The sequence below is a fragment of the Symphalangus syndactylus genome, chromosome 5 (assembly GCF_028878055.3).
Source record: "Symphalangus syndactylus isolate Jambi chromosome 5, NHGRI_mSymSyn1-v2.1_pri, whole genome shotgun sequence".
Classification (NCBI taxonomy): Eukaryota; Metazoa; Chordata; class Mammalia; order Primates; family Hylobatidae; genus Symphalangus; species Symphalangus syndactylus.
Window position 1 is genome coordinate 58,445,666 of NC_072427.2, and position 22,351 is coordinate 58,468,016.

Below are 22,351 nucleotides of genomic sequence, written 5' to 3' on the forward strand. Positions count from 1 at the left end.
GTGGAGAGCACAGTAAGTTCAGCAGCCCTGAAAGGGAAAGGCTTGTCACATTCAAGAAGCTGAATAAAAGCTGGTGTGAGCCGGCCCTGTGCCCTGATGGGAGAATGCTGATAGCTGAAGTGGAAGTGAAGACAATTGGTAGCCTATGTAAGGCGTTGGAGGGCACTATAAGGTGTTTGGATTTATCCTAAAAGGACGCTATCAAAGGATATTTAGCAGAAGAGTGGTATTTCATTTACATTTTGCAAAGATTCCATTCTTGGCCAAGGCAGCAGGCTGGAAGGACCAAGAATAGAAGCAGGAAGGTGAGTTGAGAAGCCACTGCAGTGGTCAGAGCAGAGGTGGTGAGAGCTTGGGCCAGAGACTCAGCAGTGAGGGTGATGCGAAGGGGGCACATGGGATATGTCTTGGAGTTGGCAGTGATAGGAAACGCTGATGGACTGGATATTGAGGAATAAGGATGCGGGAGGAATCAAGAAGGAATCTTAAGTTTGAGGTTTTGAACAACTGGGTGAATGCTGGTATTTTCAGAGATGGGGGAGACAGGAGACAGGAGACAAAATGACAAGATCTGTTTTTGACATACTCATGCTGAAATGCCTATAAGCAGCCAGCCCAGTAGAGACACATGTCTGATTTTTCCTGATCTAGGTCCCCTCTAGGGAATGTAGCAGAGACATGGTGTAGACCTTAGATTTAGTAAATATTAAATTCTGGGGAACCTGCACTTCTGTTTTTCAATCTCAGGTGATGAATATAAATTCCTGTCCCTCCTCATCTCATTTTTCTACAAAAATAAATACCACCCTTTCCCCCCCCACACACAGACACATACACACACACACACACACACAGACACACACACACACACACACACACACACACGAAAGCCATTTGAGATTCTAGGAAGCAACACAAAGGAAGAATTCAATGTTTGTTTGTTTTTTAATAAAAGTTAAAAGTCAAGTTAGTTCATCCTTATTAGGTACTGGATTTGTACATGTTACAGACAGAAGAAAATCGATGTGATTTTTGTACTGTTATAAAGAGCAAAAGAAGTGACTTTACGTTATGTAACATTAAGATCCTGAATGTTCTGGGAACCTGAGACGCGTTAGTAGGAAATGCTGTAGACTTGCTTCCTTGAAACCTTTACATGAACTCTCAGGAGTGGCTTAAGTGTGATTGTCCAGATTTTATTAGAGTCCTGAGGATAATGGAGGCAATTTCTTAAAAGTGATTTCCACACTTAATATTTACTTTATCCATGGCGAGGTGGAGAATGAAAACTAGGAACTATTTCTGCCACCTGGAGAAAATTCGTTTAATTACCACTGACCTCACTAACTTCTGCTTTTCTGATTCTCTTGCTCAAATTAGAGTGTTCTCCTCCCAAGAACCAAGCATGAGATTGAGATTTTCTTTCTAAATTGAAGACTTAGGACAACTGAGCTCTTCCCTCTCAGTTATGGAAGCTTTAGAATAAATACTAATATTTCTTTACATGGGTGAAAGTTGGGTATGAAAATAAGCTTAATGTGTTTGTATTTGTTTGCTAGAGCTGCCACAATAAAGTCCATAGATTGGGTGGCTTAGCAGAAATCTATTTTCCCACAGTTATAGAGGCTGGAATTCCGAGATCAAGGTGTCAACAGATTTGGTTTCTTCTGAGGCCTCTCTCCTTGGCTTGTAGATGATGACTGTCTTCTCTCTGTGTCTTCACATGGTCGGCCCTCTGTGTGTGTCTGTGTCCTGATCTCTTCTTCTAAAGATACCAGTGAGATTGGATTAGGGCCCACCATATGACCTAATTTTACCTTAATTACTATTTATAAAACATTGTTTCAAAATATGGTCAATTCTGAGGTACTCTAGGTTAGGACTTCCACATACGAATTTTGGAGAAGCGCAGTTCAGCCCATAATAGTATACCAATCTTAATTAGTTCCGCCAGAAAACTCACTCTAGTGCAGAAACTTGCAACTTCCTTTTAGCACTTTAGTATCATTAACAGTTGTTACTCTTCCTTCCCTTACATACATTGTAGAAGGCAGTTTCTCCAATGCCTTCACCACCTTGCTCAGTTGCCTCTTGCTCTTAGAAAACTTTTTTCCTGCTCTTTCCACAACAAATGGAGTTGAAGGCAGACTCTTTTATGCCATTGTAGAGTACGTCTCACCCTGCACCACAGTTCTTTACTTGCATCTGCAGCCCTGATTAGAATGAGAGAAATGAGGCCAAAGGCTGTTTACAACTTTGCATCCTATTATTTAGCCTGGCATAGAATAAGTGCTTAGTAAAAGAAAAGGTTGGATGTACACGTGTTAGTATTAGTTTGGAGACAGCTTCTATTTCATGTAGTGTCAATAAAGGTAATCTTTTGTTCATTGCTTAGAACTTGGTATTCATGATGATAAATTCCTGTACTCTAATTACCTTCACACAGAGAACCCCCTGATTTCATTCAGCCAGTAGCCATTAGGGTGACTGGTTGAGAATGGGGATAAATGGGTATGAACTGGGCAGTCTTCAAAGCAATAGGAGAACTGGACATTCTGTTAATGGTGGGTCAGGAGCATTCTCTTTCCCTGAAAGGACTTCCTTCCCCACCCCACGCCCACTTACTTTCCTCCGAGCAGTATTGGGGTTTTGGACTTCATAAGAGGTCAAGGTTGTATTTTGCAGCACTCCGGTCAGAGCAGGCATTGCGTTGTGCTCCCTCTGGGAAGGACATGAGATGATGGGCCTTTTCACAGATAAGATCGTCCTTGAAAGCACTGTCACAGATAAGATTGTCCAGGATGGAGGCCACTAGCTACATGTAGCTAGGCAAAGTTAAATTAACTAAAATAAAATAAAAATTCAGTTCCCCAGTGACATCTGACACATTTCAAGTGCTCAATAGCCACACATGACTAGTGGCCACAGAGTACGGACCATTTCCATCATCACTGAAAGTTCTTTTGTTCAGCATAATTCTAAAGCTCAGCTCATAACTTTTTGTTTACTTCAATAGATGATAATAGTAATAAGTACCATTTAGCATGCACTTACCATGGGTTAAACTCAAATCTCTTTTTGAGGCTCAGTGAATTAAGTAATTTGCCCAAGTTGGGTCCCCCAAATTAAAAAGTAGCAGAGACAGGATAATAATAACAATATGATATTTTCTAAAATTACCAATGTAAGAGATAGAAAATGGTCCTGTACTGTAATTTCAACTTACATGCCTTTTACAATGAGGTTAAATTAGAGCAAAGCAAATTATCTGAGGTTTTGTTTCAGACCAAGCTGGCCTCAGTTTCTTCTCTCTTGTCTTGGTTCCCAGTGACTTGAGGTGGCTGAGTCTTCCAGTGAGGGCCTCCGGGAGGATGAGCAGCCCCTCTCAGGGAAGCAGGCGTCTGGCCAGCTGCTGGCCTCGAGAATATGGAGGCAGTTTGTGTTTCATGACTGCTTTTTGCTCCTCTCCCTTTTCCAGATCAGAGTCATGTTTCAGTGGAACTAAGAGCAGGATAATACCTTTTGCCCTGAGGCTACCCAATCTACCAGTGAACAAGAATAGGACCCTGAAAGGGTGAAGGAGGCCAGTCATTTGTTCATGTGTAGACTTCTCAGAGAAACAGGTATTTCTGAAGTGAAAAAGGCAAAGCCTTGAGAGCGAGATTTGAAGGTGGCTGAGTACTAACAAGGAAATGTACATAAAATAAAAAGTATGCACAAGAGTTTCCACAGATGGTGACAAAGTAATGATGAGGGCCTTTTGCTGCTGGACCAAAGGTGCAGTTTATCCAGAAATCAATTTTAATCTGTATTTTCACTATTTCAGTGAAATAGGGGAGGAAACAATCAAAGAGTAAGAGAAAAAACAATCAAAGAGTAAGAGAATGACGGTTCTGGGAAGCGGATTCTGGCCTCATTGGGTGAGGAGGTGGACAGGTGGCAGGACCTTTGTTGTGCGGTCAGCTCCTGAGGGTCAATGGCCCTGTCTGGGTTGCCCATTGCAGCTGATTGGAAGTTGCTGCAGCTGCCTGGAGTGTGGGGAGAGAACGTGATCACTGATTATCCTTGTCTTCCACAGGTTTAGAAAGGGAAGTGGTGTCACACATGTCAAGTATTCGTGACGCAAGGGCCTGAGAAGTAGTCCTGGGAAGAGTTTCACTACTCAAAACTTGTGGCAGAGAGAGTAATTAGTTGTCTATTGCTGAGTGGCAAATTATCCCCAAACTTAGCAACTTCAACAAATTTATTACCCCAGTTCCTGTAGGTCTGGAATCTGGGTGTGGTTTGGCTGCATCCTCTAGCTCTGGTTCTCCCACAGGGCTGAATCAAGGTGTCAGTGCGGGCTGTGGTCACCTTAGTGGTCCACTGGGGGAGGATCTACTTCCAAGCTTACTCACCTAGCTGGGACAGACCTCTGGTTCTCATTGGCTGTTAACCAGAGACATCCATTCCTGACCACATGAGCCCCTCCATAAGGCAGTGGATTCCACAGTGATCAAGCGAGAGAGAAAGAGGGGTCATACAATGTAAAACTCACAGTCTCCTTGTAACATAATCTTGGCAATGACATCGTGAATCAAGCCACTAGGTCCAGCCCATACTCACCGGGCAAGGATTGCACAAGGGTGTGAACCCCAGGAGGCAGGAATCACTGAAGGCTATTCAAGAGGTTTCTACATAACCTAGTGTGAATGGGGGGCAGAATACTAAATATATTATAGAAATACATTTGTTTTATTAGTAACGTATTTTAAAATGTAACAGTGTCATGTGCTGTCCCATGCTGAATATAAAAATAACACAAATGCCATAATGAAACCTGAAAGAGTTCTGATTGTTCCTTAAAGTTTAATCAGATTGCTTTTTGCGATAACGTCAAGAGAACGGAAGTTTTGGCAAGGTGTATAGGGTAGGTCAGTCATTTTCGAGCATGGATGTCTTTGCTTCAAAGATGGTGTTCCTGCTGGTGTGGAAGGAAGGTATTTAACCAGAGGGAAGCATAAAGATCCCCCAAATCCTGGGCGGGACCGGGAGGAGGGGGACAAAGGCAGCTGAGGAAGTAGAATAGGGTCTGGATGAGGTGGAGAATACCCAAAAGGAAACTTAAACCTAGTTTGAATTATTGCTTAGTGGCAGCCCTGCCCTTCCCTTCTAGAGGCAAAGTATCCGTAAATTATCTCTGTTATCTCAATCCCACTTTTTCCTGTCCTTACTGCAGCTGAAGCATTAATACCTAAAAAAAAAAAAAAAAAAAAAAAAAAAAAAAAAAAAAAAAGAGCCAGCAACTGTGAGCATTGGCAGTTACACTTCTCAAATGGGAGAATTCCAGGGGCATCCACACCCTGCATGGCTTCACTCAGACACAGCTTAGTGGGCTCAGATGTCTGACCAAGAATCTGAGATTCTGTGATGTCCTTAGAGATAAAAATCCTGCTAAATAATTAGTTCTTGAATCTAATGGCTGTACTTTATTTGGGAAAACAAGACTCTGATTGTGAGTTTATAACCACAATGGATTTCTAAGGTTAGAAGGCAGAGAGGGCAGGGACTGGATGCCACCAAGCCCCAGGCTGTACACCCTGTAGCTTTGCAAGCAGCCAGACACTCCTGCCTCCAGCCCTCATCTCAAGCTTGTCTAAGTCAGAGTTTTCCACACAGCAGTTTACAGAGCCCAAGGTGCTGAGATGAAACTGTTCGGAGCAGAGTGACGTTGTCTATTCCTGGGCAGAGCTCCTTGAGCTCCTTGCACCCTCTGCTCTTGAATTTTTTGAGGGTTTTTTTTTTTTAATATAATGTCAGCTTATGGGCTACGTATGTATCCTTTATTTACACTGCAGACCTTGCAGGATCCTTATCTTGCGGAGTACTGAGTCCTGGCTTCATGAATTTCATGTCAAGTAAATGGGTTTTAGTCATCCCTAGTTCATGTGCATGTGCCGAGAAAAAGGGGGGCTTCTAAAACATGTGCTGCAAACCACAGAAAACAGTGCAATCCTGTGTGTCTCCTATTCCACTTACTCCTCAAGGCCCCAAGGTAGGACGCATGTTTGGTGGCTTTCTGGCTTGTAAGTTCCAATGCCTGCTCCCATTCCCTCAGAGGTTTGCTGTGATCACTGAGGGAAGCAGAATGGAACATCCTGTGGTCCTTACTGGATACTCCTTGCAGCATCTGAAACACCCAATGTTGTTAGAGGCAAGTCTGTGCTGGCAAACCTGGAATCTCATTTCATCTCTACTACTGTGTAGCTTTGGGTAAATAACAGATAGTCTGAGCCTTACTAGTTTTCTCGCATGTAAAATGCAAATGAGATCATTGTCAGTGTTTAATAAAGTACTGTTTATAAAGTGCCTGGCACAGAGCTGGTACATAACAGGCACTCCATAAATGGTGGCTTCCTTCCCCTTTCCCCCAGTAGATAGCAGTGACCTGTCATTACCTCTATTCAAACGGGCACCCTATTCTGCTCCTTTCTCTCTCTACCCCTTCCCCACTTATCTTTCAGGATAGTGACAGTTCCCATTAGCTTAGCCTGACAGAGGCTGGACAATATAAAATGAACAGATGAGAGTGACCACTGGCTGCATAGCTCTGTTATAAATTGTCAAGATTGTCATGGAAAAGGAACCTAAATTTTGAAAACAACAACAACAAAAAACAACAAAAAAAAAAAACTGGAGTAAAATGTGCTCCACAATCACGTGACTGAGGCAGACAAGCAGGTTATGTTAACTCCAGAATTATTAATGCGTCAGTGACGTCTGCAGCAGCATGCCAGAATTTGCCAGGATGGAAAAGAGGCTGGAAGATCTTTAGGTTACAGTCAAGTCCAGAGACAAGCCTAGTCCAGTCCAGACAGGAATCAAGTCCAGAGTGACATAGCAAGGAAGATGGAATCCCATGCAAACTGAGAGACTAAAAAAGTTGAAGGCTGAAAATTTGAGTTATTAATATTTCTGCTTTATAGTTTATAGGATGCATCTTCACGTATGATTGTTACTCTTCACTTTGACTTGGTCATTATTAACTTCAGTTGATAAAGCTCATAAAATTAAGGGATTTGCTCAAAGCCGTGCAGCCAGTGAATAATCAGTACTCAAACCGGAGTCTTTGGAATTTCATTCTGTTGTCTTTTTAAAAATTAAAGCACAATCACAGACTTAATCAATCTGTCTAAGGCACTGAAGTCTGGTTGAAGGCCAGGAAAGGGCCTCCATGCTCCAGCAACCAAACAGACATGATAGTGGAACAAGACTCTGGGGCCAGGCCATGTGTGTTTGCCTCTTTCAGAATTAAAATTGGTTCCAAAGGCTGCGATCCAGCCTTTCTTTTAGAGTAAGCTCAGTTATGGGGTACAAATCAGGGCTGAAAGGGAATGTTTCTCATTGTTGGTTCAGCCCTGGTGATCACCCAGCGTGCTGCCAGTTCATTGCAGGACAGACACAAGATATTTCTTTTTAACTTCCAACTTTCCAAAGCAGGACTGATACTGTGGCTTTGGGTTGGTAATCTATTGAGGATAATTTATATTGCTTAGATTTAAAGCAGCATCTCAGTTTCCAGAAAAGCAACCAAAGAGAAAAAAAAATCAGTCCTATTTCTTCTAAATCTTGGCTGCAACTTTAGAAATAATATGTCTATGAAAATCAGACTATTTCTATTGTTATAAGGAGACATAGGCCATTGAGTATTGGTTATTCTTAAAGGGCTTCTGAAATATAATGATAGAATATTAACAAAATACCAATATCTATTGAGTACTTGTTAGATACAAGTACTGTTTTGGAGGTTTTATATTTACTAACTCATTTAATCCTCAAACAATGTGTGAATAAATTACTATTATTATTATTATTTCCATTTCACAGCCACAAAAATTGAGGTGTGAGAGGTTAAAAAAATTGCCAGAAGTCACATGGTGAGGTTCAGGGGAGAAGATTCCAACCCAAACAGTCTGATTTCAGAGCCTGGTAGTTTTCACTACTCTGCTATAATGGATTTTATATGAAAATTAAAGTAGTGAAATTAATGAATGAACAAGACAGACTTTAAAAACATTGGCCGGGTGCGGTGGCTCACGCTTGTAATCCCAGCACTTTGGGAGGCCGAGGCGGGCGGATCACGAGGTCAGGAGATCAAGACCACGGTGAAACCCCGTCTCTACTAAAAATACAAAAACTTAGCCGGGCGTGGTGGCGGGCGCCTGTAGTCCCAGCTACTCGGAGAGGCTGAGGCAGGAGAATGGCGTGAACCCGGGAAGCGGAGCTTGCAGTGAGCCGAGATTGCGCCACTGCACTCCAGCCTGGGCGACAGAGCGAGACTCTGTCTCAAAAAAAAAAAAAAAAAAAAAAAAAAAAAAAAATCATAATACCTTATTCCTAATTACGGAAAAACCTCCAGCAATCTGTTAGGGTCAATGGAGGCTCACTCTCTGAATGTTTGACTTGTCTGCAAGCAAATCTTCATACCAACACTTGCCAAAAGCCTCCTGGCTCCAACCTTTTTCCTTCCTTTGAAGACTCCAGTGAGGTTTGCTGCACTTGAAACTAGGGTTTTTTTTTTTTTTCCTTAGGGGCAGCAGCCTGAACTGCAGGCCAAAGCTTCAAAATGGAATATAGTCAAGCAACAAGTTCTATCTCAAAGCTCAAAATAAACTAAGACCTTTATTAAATCATCCATTTGTTGGCTTAAGAACATTTGAAAGGTTAAGTGCTATATTAAAGTAAGATTTGTAGAAAAAAATAAACCTTAACTACTATTCAGATGGCTTTTAGGCATTCTGTGTCGATTTACCTCATTCTGGCCCAGATGTAGTTGATTTTACCAGCATTTTTCAGCTTTAAAAGTACTTTAGCTGCTTGGGGACTTTTGTATATTCTAGAGCAGTCTCTGCATAATATTCCTACCATTGTATGTGGCTGAAGGAAACAACATTTGCTTCCATGATTGCCTGGGTGAGAAAGTCATATATTGATTGCTTGTCCATAAAAAAGCAGAAATATAAAATAAGACCTACAACAGTTCTGTAGGTTTGATGCAAAAAGGAACAACTGCTATAGTATAGTGATGATTCTCCCTAAGAATGTATATCTGTATACAAATGTTAACTGTCTACTATACGACAAATCCTGGTATACTTGGAAAATATGCATGTGGAGTTGCATCGTCTTTGTGTTTCTGCAACAGTTGACACACAGTTTCCTGATATTTCTATGAAAAGAAAAATAAGGATATTGTTTCTAAAAGAAGGATTAGGGAAATAATACTAACGTCTTCCCATGTTTGCATATGAAAAAAATGTTAATTTACAATCAAGGAACCCAGACTGCACACAAATGATTAACCCTTTGACTCTGTTGGAGAGGAACAGTGAGTCAAACACAGCCTTTTCTTTTCATTGGGTCCTTTCCTAGGATCCAGTGGGCAAATGATTGACTCGTTTTGAATGAGGAACTATTGAGTTCTTGCCAGGTTGAGGCTTGGAGAGTGGTACTGGACCTGAAAATTGGCAATAGCTCAGAATCTAAGCAGACATCATAAGAATTCTGCCTGCGGCTGGAGGCTGTCCCTCTGGTCTGTTCCTTCAGTGATTTGTGAGGTGAGAGGCTCACTTGACAAAGTTCTGCAAAGATGCTGGAGTACTGGAAAACATGGCTCCTGTTGACGTGGAGCATCCAGTAAAGAGAGAAATTGAAGGATAAGAAGGAGTCATGGTGCTCTGGCTGAGTGTCTGCAAACTAAACTGGCCAGAGGAGGCAGTTAAGGTGCTTGCTTGTAAAACTGTTTAAACTTGACTGTTATCCCACTGCAGGTAACATTGGCCTTTTCTTTCTACCTACTTTCCCCATACAGTAGCCTGGACTAAAAAATAAAAACCAGAAGTTAACCTGTGACTATATTGGCGGTAACATGCTGAGTTTAAACTTAAGACCCTGGCCAAGCTAAACTCAATCATCCAGTCATTAAGCATTTACTGAGCATATCCTCTCTGCTAGGCCTTATCCTCGGCATGGAGATGAGTCAGACACGGTTGCCATCTCCAAGGATCTTATAACCAGGAGAAGGAGGCAGACAAGCGAAACAGCAGTTAAGGTACAAGATAATAAATGTAGTCCCAGAAGTATGCAGGGAGCACTATAGATGCACAGTGATGGACCCTCCCAGATTAGATAATATATATGATGCAAGCCTGAGAAAATGAGGAGTGTGATAGAGGCATGCATCCTAGGCCAAAAGAACAGCATAAACAAGGGCTCAGAGATAAGAGTACGTGTGGCACTGCAGCAAGTAGCTCCATTGCACTGAAGTTGAGCATTTGGGTCAGGGCTGGTGAGGGCGGGTAGGAACTGAGGCTATAGAGAAGAGAGCAGGAACCAGGTGAGGAGGAACTTGAACTTCAGCTATAAAACCTGAATGTTATTGGCAAACTATGGAAGAGTTTTAAGCAATGTAGTGAGCTGCTGAGATTTGTCTTTTAGGATATCACTGTGTCTGGAGCAGAGAAGAGAGAAACAAGGCTGGGCTCAGTAAGGAAGCTGTCATAGAAATCCTAGGTGCCTAAACTAGGAAAACAGCAGTGGGGACGGAGAGAAGCAAAGGAAATTCTAATTGAATGTGTAACACAGAACAGCTGTGGATGACTTCCAGGTTTCTCCATGGGTGTGTGGGTGAATGATGACACCTGTCACTGTGTAGGGAGGGCAGAAGAAACACCTGTGGGAAGGAACAATTATGATGTGAGTTTTGGATGAACTGACTTGCAGTGTGTCGGGGCATCCAAAGGAAATGACTGGCAGCCTGCAATCTAACATAGGGTCTAGAGGTCAGATAAGATGTTTAGGGGTCATAAATAAAGAGATTTGAGTTAATCGTCATTTCGGATGGAGTCACTTGGTAAGTAATGTGAGAAGAGCAGGGCCCGAGGACAGAGCCTGAGGAATTCTACCTCTAAAGGCACAAGAGGCTGAATGAGAGGATGGGAAGCTTTACAGGAGAGGAGTATGTGCCTTAGAGGCCAAAAGAAAAGATGGTTTCCAGAAAAATGAAGAGATTTACAGTGTCCCTTGCCACATAGAGAGGTCAAGTAAGACCAGGTCAGAAGGTGTCCCTCAGATAGGACAAATTGGAAGTTCCTGGCCATCTAAAGTGAAAGCAATTGGCTGCAGGAACAGACAATATCACACATTGTAGAACAAATGGATGCAGCTTTGTCATAGGAACAGAGCCCAAGAAACTTGGTCTCTGGATATTGATCCTGGAAAAAAAAAGTATTAGACACAAATGTCTACCTTGTTAAATAAAGAACAGGAAAAATATTTTATTTCCTATTTATTGCACATAATTCCACACTAAACATAATGGAGGCAGGCTTAAGTGTGTATGCAGCCACGAAGCTCAAGTCCATCAGTACACAAACATCAAGACTCTAAAACTGGATACATTGACCAAATATAACATTTTGTTAATGACTGTTTCCTTAGATTGTATTCTTACAGAATATTAATCACAAGACATTTCAAATATCTCAGAGAAGATAGTTCTGTATTCTGTGTGTGAATAACTGTAATCTAATCTTGAAAACTTATAGTAGTGTTTAACCCTCACTTTCAGTAATTCCTTTCTCATATCTCATTTCAGTCTCGTCTGCTATATTTTTAGGGCTATTCTGTCTTATTGTCACTTCGCTGGATAATGGATGGTTACCATCTTCCATTTATCAATCCTTCCCATAGCTGCAGATGAATAATAAATTTCTCTTCTGCTTGGAATGCTCCAGGCTGAATAACTTCAATAGAGCCCAAAGAATTGATCGTGCAGAATGCCAAGAGGATTAACTAGTTAATGGACACTGACTGTTTGTAGGCAGAGTGGGCAAGCACGTGACAGAGGAAGTTTTTAATCAGAAAAAGAAGTGTGCAAAATAGCATTACATCTTTTTTTATAAGCCCTGCTGTGTGATTGGTTGTACAGGTTATCTTTTGGTGCTGTGCATGTGAATTTCTTCCCTTGCAAAGAGAGCAGTTTGAACTTCTGTCTTGAATTCCTGAGAGGTTTGGATTCAGTGGCTCCTGAGATGCTTCACTCCTAAACACTGATTCCACTTCCACGTCGACCATTTTTCCATCCCTTATCTTGGTTTGGAGGTTACATTTGCACAAAAGAACTTGATAATGACAAAGCATGAGAAATGAGGCCACGAGCACCTTCTCAGGGTTTTGCTAGAGATGAGTGTTGCTTTTTCCTGTTCCTGGTGAAATCTCTTGCTGTGTTGTTTCAGTGGCTCAGTGCTGAATCAGAAATCATCAGAACAACAAGTAGTTGCAGTTGTATGATAAAATAGGGGCCATTCTATATCATTAATTTGCTTTAGATAAAAGATGTGAATTTTGGTGTTTAATTCTAAACTGACTTAGACAATTACAATCCAAAGTTACAAAGTCTCTCCATTCCTGGGACAATAAATACTGCATAATGACTAGAATTTTGTTTGTGTTCAACAAATAGGTAGCTACCTGTAGGTGAACTGTGGTTTTTTAAATGTTTGGAATACATTTACATGTATTATTTGACATTGTATAATACCATTGCGTAACTATGTTTTCTCCAAATTTGGGGAAGAAGATTAAAATTTATTTCCCTATTTCAAATGGAAAAAAAATGTGCCAAAAGAAAATTAAGATACATACATATTAGCTTTAAACATTATTTAGGCATTCTGACTCCTGCTGCTGAGAAGGAAATGTGTTGTGGGAGAGAGACCTTGATTCTTTTTGAAATCAGTATGTCAAAGAGATATCTGTAGTCTTATGCAGCACTATCTACAATAGCCAAGATATGGAATCAACTTGTGTCTGTCAGTGGATGAATAGATGAAGAAAATGTAATATGTATACACAATGGAATACTCTTCAGCCGTAAAGAATAAAGTCCTGTCATCTGCAGCAGCATAGACGAGCCTGAAGGACATTATGTTAAGTGAAATAAGCCAGGCACAGAAAGACCAGTATCACACATATGTGAAATCTAAAGAAATTGACCTCACGGAAGTAGAGTATGGAATAGTGGTTACCAAAGGCTGTTAAGGAGAAGGGGAAAGAGGATAAGAGATTGATCAATGGGTAAAAAGTTATGGTTAGGAGGAATAAGTTCTCCTGTTCTGTGGCACAGTAGGGTGACTGCGATTCACAATATCGTATACTTTAAAATAGCTAGAAGAAAGGATTTTGAATGTTTTCATTGCCAAGAAGTGATACATGTGTGAGGTGATGGATAATACCCTGATTTGATCATCATACAACATACACATAGAACATACACATACAATACATACCCTGATTTGATCATCATACAACATACACATATATTGAAACATCACACTCTACCCCACAGACATGTGCAATTATGTGTTCATTTTAAAAGTTAAAATAGTTTTACTTACTGTCCTTTGAAGCTGTCAGAAAATCATTCACACCTTGTCTTGGAGCAGTTTGGGAGTGGATTGGGGAAAGGAAAATAAGGATCAGCACGTTTCCTGTCAGTAGTGCCAGGTACATTGAGAACATTCAATAAGTTCTTGCTGGTTGCTTGGCTAGTGTGATGGTTAATTCTATGGTGTCAACTTGACTGGGTAAGGGATGCCCAGATAGCTGGTAAAACATTATTTCTGGGTGTGTCTGTGAGTGTGTTTCTGGAAGAGATGAGCACTTAAATCAGTAAGCTGAGTAAAGAAAGAAGAGTGGTTACCAGGGGCTGGGGAGGGTAGACAGTGGGATAGGAGGAGATCAATTAACACTTTGTACTCACCCTCATCAACGTGAGGGGGCATCATCCCATCTGAAGGCCTAAATAGAACAAAAAAGCAGAGGAAGGGCAAATTCTCCCACTCTCTCTGTCTTTGAGCTGGGACATCTATTTTTGTCTGCCCTTGGATGTTGGTACTCCTGGTTCTTGGGACTTTGAACTCCAGGACTACTTATATCACCAGCTTTCCTGGTTCTCAGCCTGCAGAGGCCACATCGTGGGACTTCTCAGCTTCCATAAACACATGAGCCAGTTCTCATAATCTGTGTGTATATTTGTGTGTGTATATCTCCTATTGGCTCTGTTTCTCTGGAGAACCATGACTAATACAGCTACTTTTCTTGTTTTGAACTTCTCAGTTCATTGTAAGTTCATGATTCCCTAGTTCTGGAGAAGTCTGTAAGGTGTTTAGTTTCTCTTGATGATTCACTTAAAGCTGACCTATCATCTTCCTATCTAGTCCCTGTAGCCAGGGGACTAGTCCTATGAGGCAGTATTATAAAGGCCTTGAGAAAAAAGAAACCAGGCTCTGTTTTAGAGTAGTGTACCAAATGAGGGACCTGTAAACAATAGCCTTTGGTGACTGGCGTTTTCTGGGGTCAACAATGGCCTAGCCTTTGGATTCTTGATTGAAAGGAAATGAAGACCCAATACCTGATCTTTCCCACCACTGCCTTCTTTTTGTCATATCCAGAACTCATTTATTTTCCCCTGTGATGTTATGCCTGTATTAGTATATATCTACCAACCTTCTCTAACTTCCCCAGCTATCACTTCTGACCTGAGTCAATAGAGGAGTCCTCCACCCTCACTGGTGTCTGTCACCTGGGAAGTGCTTCGATACCCGGCCCAGCATCCACCCTTCCCCAGAGATTCTCATTCATTTGGATTGGGCTAGGGCCCAGGCATCAATATATTTTTACGGGTGCTTCAGATGAGTATGATGCTCACATATGGTTGAGCCCCACGGCTTCACAGCAGAGCTAAGTTTGTTCTTTTCCTGTAGACTCATCAGAAGGAGAAAAATTCTGGTAAAAAAAATACAGAATAAAAATAAGTTGTATCTTCTGTCCCTTCCTCACCCGGGCAAGCAAGGATTTGTATCCTGGAGACCTGGGGTTCCCTTTTGCCATGTGGCAGAGCTGAGACTTAATTCTCAAAGTCTCTTGGAGATAAAAATTCAGGTGGTATTAGTAAGATGTCCCTGAGGCTTGGACAAGTTGAGACTAAATGGTCAAACCGGGGAAAGCTGTGCTTTCTGGTTTAAGACTGGTGTAAGAGCACGGCAGGGCTTAATAGGTGGCAGAAACCTGCAACCCTGACCATTATTCTCTCCAGGAGACATAGGGTCTATGAGGGCCAAAATGCTAAAGACCTGGGCACTGACCCTGAAGCCACCAAGACTTTGGGTATCACAGTCTGTGGCTGAAAATGGTGATGAGGTGGTAGACACCTGCCATCACATGGACCATGCAGGCTTGGACAGTGGGTATCTTGACAGCAATCTTTAACTGAAGACCAGCTGCCTTGCTCTAAATGTGTATACTATATAATTCTCCTGGGATTATTAAACAGCTCTAGGGAGGGGAAAGCTTCTCCAAACATGACTGAGATTGAAATTATTGCAAGTGAGGATTCAAAGCCAGACATGATTATATTTAGAGGGAAAAAAGCAATATGATGAGGATATGGAACAGATTCTAGTCTCGGTTACAAAAGGAATCAAGCAGTCATGCTTAAATAAATTAACTGTATCTCATATGCTTCTAATTTTATTGGTTTTTAAACTAGATTTTGGTTTGGCTAAGCACTCTAAGAATACAGAAAAATACAGAATAAAAGGTTACAGATTTAACCTTTTGTTGCAGTGTACAGGTGCATTTTCTGAGCCTGTTGTTAGAATATGCTCCAGAAATTTTTATGGCAGGGCATATGGTCAGCAGGTCAGCAGAGTGATTGGACATGGTAGGGGACAGAGAGAATGGCCCCTAGGCTTGAAGCTGTGTTTTCATTAAACTTAAGGTGGAGAAACAATTGGTTGTTCATATTTTATTTAAGAAAGGGAAGCTGCTCCTTTAACTAAAGCCTTCCAGCTGCAATGCCCACTGCTACACTATGAGTAAGAAGTTGAAAAAGTAGTATCACTAAGTGGGAGTGGTGAGTGATGGACATATTGCAACTCTTACATTTGGTATGCAACTGACTGAAATGCTTTCTTCACAAAAGAGCCTTGTGTAAATTGGGAAGAACTTGAAGTTTGGAGTCACACAGAACTGGATTTACACCCCTACTTACTAAATTTGAAGCTTTCTTGTATTCTGAGGACCTAGCGAGTCATACAGAACTGGATTTACAGCACTACTTACTAAATTTGAAGCTTTCTTGTATTCTGAGGGCCTAGTACTGCATGGTGTGTAATGGGCACTGAATAAATGCATGATACATTAAGGAATAACTAACAAAAGAAATCGCCGTCTTGCTCTGAGCAGTGACTTAATACGTCTGAACCCAAGCTTAAGTGCCTTTACCTGTAAAATGGGCATAATGACAACTATCTGGAACAGAATTTTTAGGAGTTTATGAACTATAAAGTACTCAAACCAGTGCCTGGAGGGGTCTTGGTAAATTTGTTTCCTGCTTGGCCCACCCCTTCCCTAAGTGCTGTTTATTCTGTGATTTGTGATAGGAAGAGCCCCACTGTATCACAGCCTTCAAGTGTGGGAATTTGTGGCACATAATATCCACTTTTTTTTTTTTTTTTTTTTTGAGATGGAGTCTTGCTCTGTCACCCAGGCTGGAGTGCAGTGGCGCGATCTCGACTCACTGCAAGCTCCGCCTCCCGGATTCACACCATTCTCCTGTCTCAGCCTCCCAAGTAGCTGGAACTACAGGCGCCCGCCACCACGCCCAGCTAATTTTTTGTATTTTTAGTAGAGACGGGGTTTCACCGTGTTAGCCAGGATGGTCTCGATCTCCTGACCTCGTGATCCGCCCATCTCGGCCTCCCAAAGTGCTGGGATTACAGGCGTGAGCCACCGCACCCGGCCTTCTAATATCCAACTTTTAACCACAGACTAGACCCTGGGAACTAAACACTGAGTCCCACCACAGGAGAATGAGTTGAGGAGAATTCTGTCAGCAGAAATAGGCTTCACTCCAGTTTCACGGGTACTTTGTCTCTCCACGAGGCAATGTCTTATAACCCTGGACAGTGTCTGGTTTTGATTCTACTTTTAGATACTTTGGGTTCACAGCTTTTTGTCCTATTTGACCCACAATTCGAATCTGTTATTTCTCCTAACCATTATTTTAATTCAATGAATACTTTTAACATGTTTTCTGTATGATCGGTATTAGGGATACAAGATAAACAGATGGAGATGGGCAGGATATGATCCTTGCCTTCTAAGCCTAAATATTCTGGTGAGAGAGGAATTAAATAAGAAATATGAGTTGCAACATAAAGGGATAAGTTTTCCAATGGAAACATTTACTCACAGCAGCTCAGCCTGGGGCAGAAAAGTTGTCAGGGAAGAGAAAAAAGTAGCCCAAACATCCGTGTGTTCTTCCTGCTGTCTTACTCAGATTCTTCTGGTCCTGAATTATGTCATCATCTCTGCAAACCAGTGCAACCCCAAGCCTGTCTAAGCTAATATATAAGCTGGGCTCTTTATCCACCTGGAATGTGACCTCCATAAAGGTGGATGCCATGCCTGCCTTGTTCACCACCATATCCAATACCATAAAATAAATATTTCTTGAATGAATGCATGATTTAGTTCTGAATGGAGCTGGAAAAAAAAACTGGAAGTTTTATGTTTTTTGGTTTGTTTGTTTGTTTAAGAAACTAGTCCTGGACAGGACAGTTCAGAGGGCTTATATGTTCCATTAAATTATGAAAACACTTATTTTTCCCGTTAGTGACCTGTTTTCAAAGATTTAACCTTCTAAAAGTCAGCCCATAAATTTCATTAACATCTGCTAACTTTATAGAGCATCTTTTTTTGAAAAAGGTAGTGTTCCCTGGTTATTAGATTTTGTATGGAAATTGCTGGATGCTTTGTTCTGACAAATTTACTGACAACATCTGTCAGTAAATTGCAGTGAGTGTGCACATACAGGATATTCAAAGAGTATCCTACATGCCGAGTATTTTAGTTTTGTTTACTTTTTCTACAGACGTTAAAGGGGAAAATCTCAGAAAGCACCCTGTATGAGGCACTACAAGTAGAAAGAATCTCAATAGGTTAGTTATTTCCCAAAAAACAAAAGTGGATGTGCTGTGGCCCTCTCTCCTGAAGATAAGTATTGTTAGAAGATCTTGCTAAAAGTAGATGGGTTTGTCGTTGGTCAGTTGTATGGCCCAGGGAAGACATTATGTCTTAACTCAGTAGCCAAAGATTCCAGAACCAATGATAAACAGGAAAATAAATAGACTTAAAAATAAATAATGTATCTAATGACATACAAATGCAGATGCCATAGATCTGATAACATACAAACATAGATACCATTGCACAATTTGTCAGGGTCTCTCTGCTACTGCCATGGTAGCCTCAGACTTAGATGCTCTTCTGTCTCTTTGGGGCCACAGTGCTTAGAGTGCATCATATGATGGAGACACAGCCACAAACTCATCAACATTTATGATCGAAATATGAAGAGTTAAAGTTTCCTGGTCATATGTCCTTCTTCGAATAAGGTTCAGGTCAGGTGTGTGGTGGCTCACACACCTCTAATCCTAGCACTTCGGAAGGCTGATTGCTTGAGCCCAGAAGTCTGAGACCAGCCTGGGCAACATGGCAAAAGCCCGTCTCTACAAAAAAACACAAAAATTAGCCAGGCGCATGCCTGTAGTCCCAGCTACTCAGCAGGCTGAGGTGGGAGGATTGCTTGAGCCCAGGAGGTCGAGGCTGCAGTGAACTGTCATCACACCACTGCACTCCAGCCTGGGTGACAGAGTGAGACCGTATCTCAAAAAAAAAAAAAAAAAAAAAAATTCAGAACAATGTTAGAACCAGAGACCAAAACTTTCCTGCCATAACTTTGTTATTGACCATTGCTACCTCTGAGGTTAGAGAGTAAAAATTATGATTTGCTGTAGTATTTGAGATTTCTCTCATTCATTCTTCTCCATGGCTGTCGTATCTAAAGAATGAAACCAAAGGAGTGTGTGCAAGCTTTTGGGTGTGGTCACTCACCTGCTGTGTTCTGATTGGGTGGGAGAGATGTATCCAGAATATCAGTGTTACCATTTTATAGAAAATCCTTCTGTGGGGCCTGAAATTCTCTGGGTAGCAACGAGATCATTATTTTTCCATCCTATGAGAATAGAAAACTTAAACAAATTGATTATTATTTCTGGAGAAAAACGTCATGGGTAATAGGTCACTGCATTCTTCCATGTTACAGAGCAGCATGTTCTGCCTGAGAGAGAATGAATTGCATATGTAAACCCTAATGCCTGTATGCCACTACATCTCCCTAATCAACTCAGGGAAAGGCTTTCTCCTTTGCTCTCCCTTGCAAGTTTTCTAAGAGATCAAGCCATGGGAGGCTGAGTAGATTTTATGGTCAAGCTCCAACCTCTGCCTTCTTGGTAATGGGAAAAGTCGTAAAGAGGAATTATAACAGTCCTCCGTGTTGCTGGAGCCCAAAGCGTCCTGTAAGCTGTGGGTGCCTGTTTTGTCAGTCTCCGTAAGCAAACAATTCCAGCTGAGACCAAAGAATGTAATGAATTCCCAGGTTTTTGTGGGGATTACTACTTAGTAAGAACTAAAACGACGAATCTTTGGTTCAGTGACTCCGCAAGTGCCTACCATATGCCAGGCACTGTTTCAGGCATTGAGTATACAATGGTAAACAGAATCATATGCATGAAGGTTACATTCTAATGAGGAGGAGAGAGATTAGAAGTAAACCTGTATTGTTAGGAGGTAAATACTGGTTGGAAAAGAATATTAAGCAAGATTGGAAGTGCAACATGAAAATGGAGTTATAATTTTATATGGGGTGATCAGGGAAGGCCTTTCTGACAAGGCGACATTTGAGCAGACACCTAAAGGAAGTGAGGGAGGGAGCCCTCCAGGTATGTGGGGGAAGAACATCCTGCATGAAGGGAACAGCAAGTACAAGGTTTTGAGGGAGGATAATGCTTCAAAAACTTGAGCTCTAAGGAGAGGGCCAGTATAGTTAAAACCAAGCAAGCAAAAGAGTTACAGAAGAGAGATTGTAGGGAGGTGGAGATATATATACCTTTATATGTATGTAAATATATACAAATATAGATAATATATATTTAGTGTATAATGTATATAATGCATTTCCTATATTTTAATTGATATATTTTTATTTAAGATATCAACTTGATGTTTTGATATACATTGTGCAGCGATCACCACAATCAAGCTAATGAATATTTCCATCACCTCACATTCTTAGCTTTGTGTGTGTGTGATAACACTTAAGTATCCTCTTAGCAAATCTCAATTATAAGATAGAGTATTGTCAATTAGAGTCACCATGCTGTACATTAGAGCTCCAGAACTTACTTACCTTGTATAACTGAAACTTTTTACCCTTTGACCAGCATCTTCCCACTGTCCCCATCCCCCTGTCTCTGACAACCACAATTCTACGCTGCATCTATGAATTTGACTATTTTAGATCCCGCAAAAAGTGAGATCATGCAGTATTTGTCTTTCTGCACATAGCTTATTTCAGCTAGCATAATGCTGTCCAGGATCCCATAACATCTGTGTTATTGCAAGTGACAGGATGCCCTTCTTTTTAAGGCTGAATAATATTTCATTGTGTGTGTGTGTCACATTTTGTTTATCTGTTCATCTGTCAATGAACATTTAGGTTGTTTTTGTATCTTGGCTATTGTGAATGTGCTGCAGTGAACATGGGAGTTAGATATCTGTTTGAGATACTAATCACATTTTCTTTGGAAATATATATATAGATAGATAGATCTGTATATTTATATCTATCGATAGATATCGATATCTATATCCAGAAGCAGGATTGCTTCATCATATGGCAGTTATATATTTAATTTTTTGAAAACCCACCTTGCTGTTTTCCGTAACTTCTGTCCCAATTTCCAATCCCACCCAGGGAATGGTTTTCAGTGTACATCCAGCATGCAGAGGTCCCTTTTTTCCATATGTTCACCAACACTTCATAGCTTTTGTCTTTTTGGTAATAGCCAGTCTAACAGGTATGAGATGGTACCCACTGTGGTTTTGCTTTGCGTTTCAAGATGGGCATTTTTTAGGACCTTGTAGGCCATAGTAAGATAAGAATCCTGCCTTTTCCTTAAGTAAGATGGAAAGTGATTGGAAGCTTTCAAGTCGTGAAATGATGTGATCTCAGGTTTTTAAAAGACTCTGGCTACTGTGTGGAGGACAGCAGTGAGGAACAAGTTTGGAGGTGATTACAATAGTTGTGACAAGAGATGATGGCTGAGCTAGGTGGTGGTGGTGAAGAGGATGCAAGATGGTACAATCGTGTATATTTAGAAAGTAGAATGGGAAGAATTTGCTGATGGTGTGGATGTGGGGTAAGAGAAGGAAAGGAATCACATGACCTCAAGATTTTTCTCTTTTCCTCCGTTCCTTTCTTCATCTCTCCCTCTCTTCCCTCCGTTCACTCAAGCAACCCCAGAGAATAGAGTTGCCATGTTCTGAAATAAAGAAAACTACAAAAGGAACATATGTGGGGAGATACTCAGCAATCTGATTTTGGACATAGTAAGCTTGACATGCCTATCGGACATCCAAGTGGAGACGTTGAGTAGCATTTTGAAACACAAGTCGAGTTCAGAGAAGAGGTTTAATGTGGTGGCACAAACTTGGGAGTCCTTAAAACACACCTGTTTTTTAAAGCCATGTAACCAAATGGAATCAAGAGGGGGAGATACAGGTAAAGAAGGGAACTCTGAGGACTGGTCCTGGAGCACCACTCTAGCAGTAGAGGGAAGAAAATGAGGAGAAGCAACCAAGGACACGGAGTATGAGGTGCTAGTGAATAGAAAAAATAGTATCCTACAAGCCAAATGAAGAAAGTATTTTAAAAAGGAAAGATAAATAAGTCTGTCAATTTGCCTCTTGGTATCCTGAAATTTCCATTTTATTTCACTTTTTAACAATAAGTAGTAAGAAACTGGAGATGGGTAGCTTTCACTAACTTTTGACACATTCTAAGACAATAAGAAGTACCAAAGGGATAATAAAACCAAAACCCAAAACAGACAGTTGTAACAACAAAACTTCAAACATTGTTGCTGGAGATACTATGTCTGAGAGCTGGACACTGGATGAAGGGAGTTATTCTCGTTCAATCTGTAACCTTTATTTTCATAATGTGTGCAAAATGAGATTAATAATATTTCTACGTCTCATGGGTCTATTGTGGAAGCAAACAGGGTATCATAGATTCCTTTAAGAAGGATCTTTATTTTGGAATTTTTATACATAAGCATATTTGTTGATATAATTAGTTGTTTTCAGAACATACGATTCTTTCATTGAATTCACAAATATTTGT

The 22,351-nt window shown here is 41.0% G+C and overlaps 1 protein-coding gene across 4 annotated transcripts in view; it reads left to right on the forward strand.

The window, feature by feature from the left end:
- Positions 1-22,351, forward strand: part of RYR3 (ryanodine receptor 3) — a 565,081-nt gene that overhangs the window by 134,470 nt on the left and 408,260 nt on the right. For 2 of the 4 annotated variants that reach the window (XM_055278590.2, XM_055278591.2), the window contains exon 1: positions 21,264-21,314. The exons of the other annotated variants lie outside the window; for them this stretch is intronic. In XM_055278590.2, the coding sequence (XP_055134565.2) occupies positions 21,264-21,314 (51 nt within the window). Of the gene's footprint in view, positions 1-21,263; positions 21,315-22,351 lie in introns of those variants that run through there. 4 annotated transcript variants of the gene reach the window in all.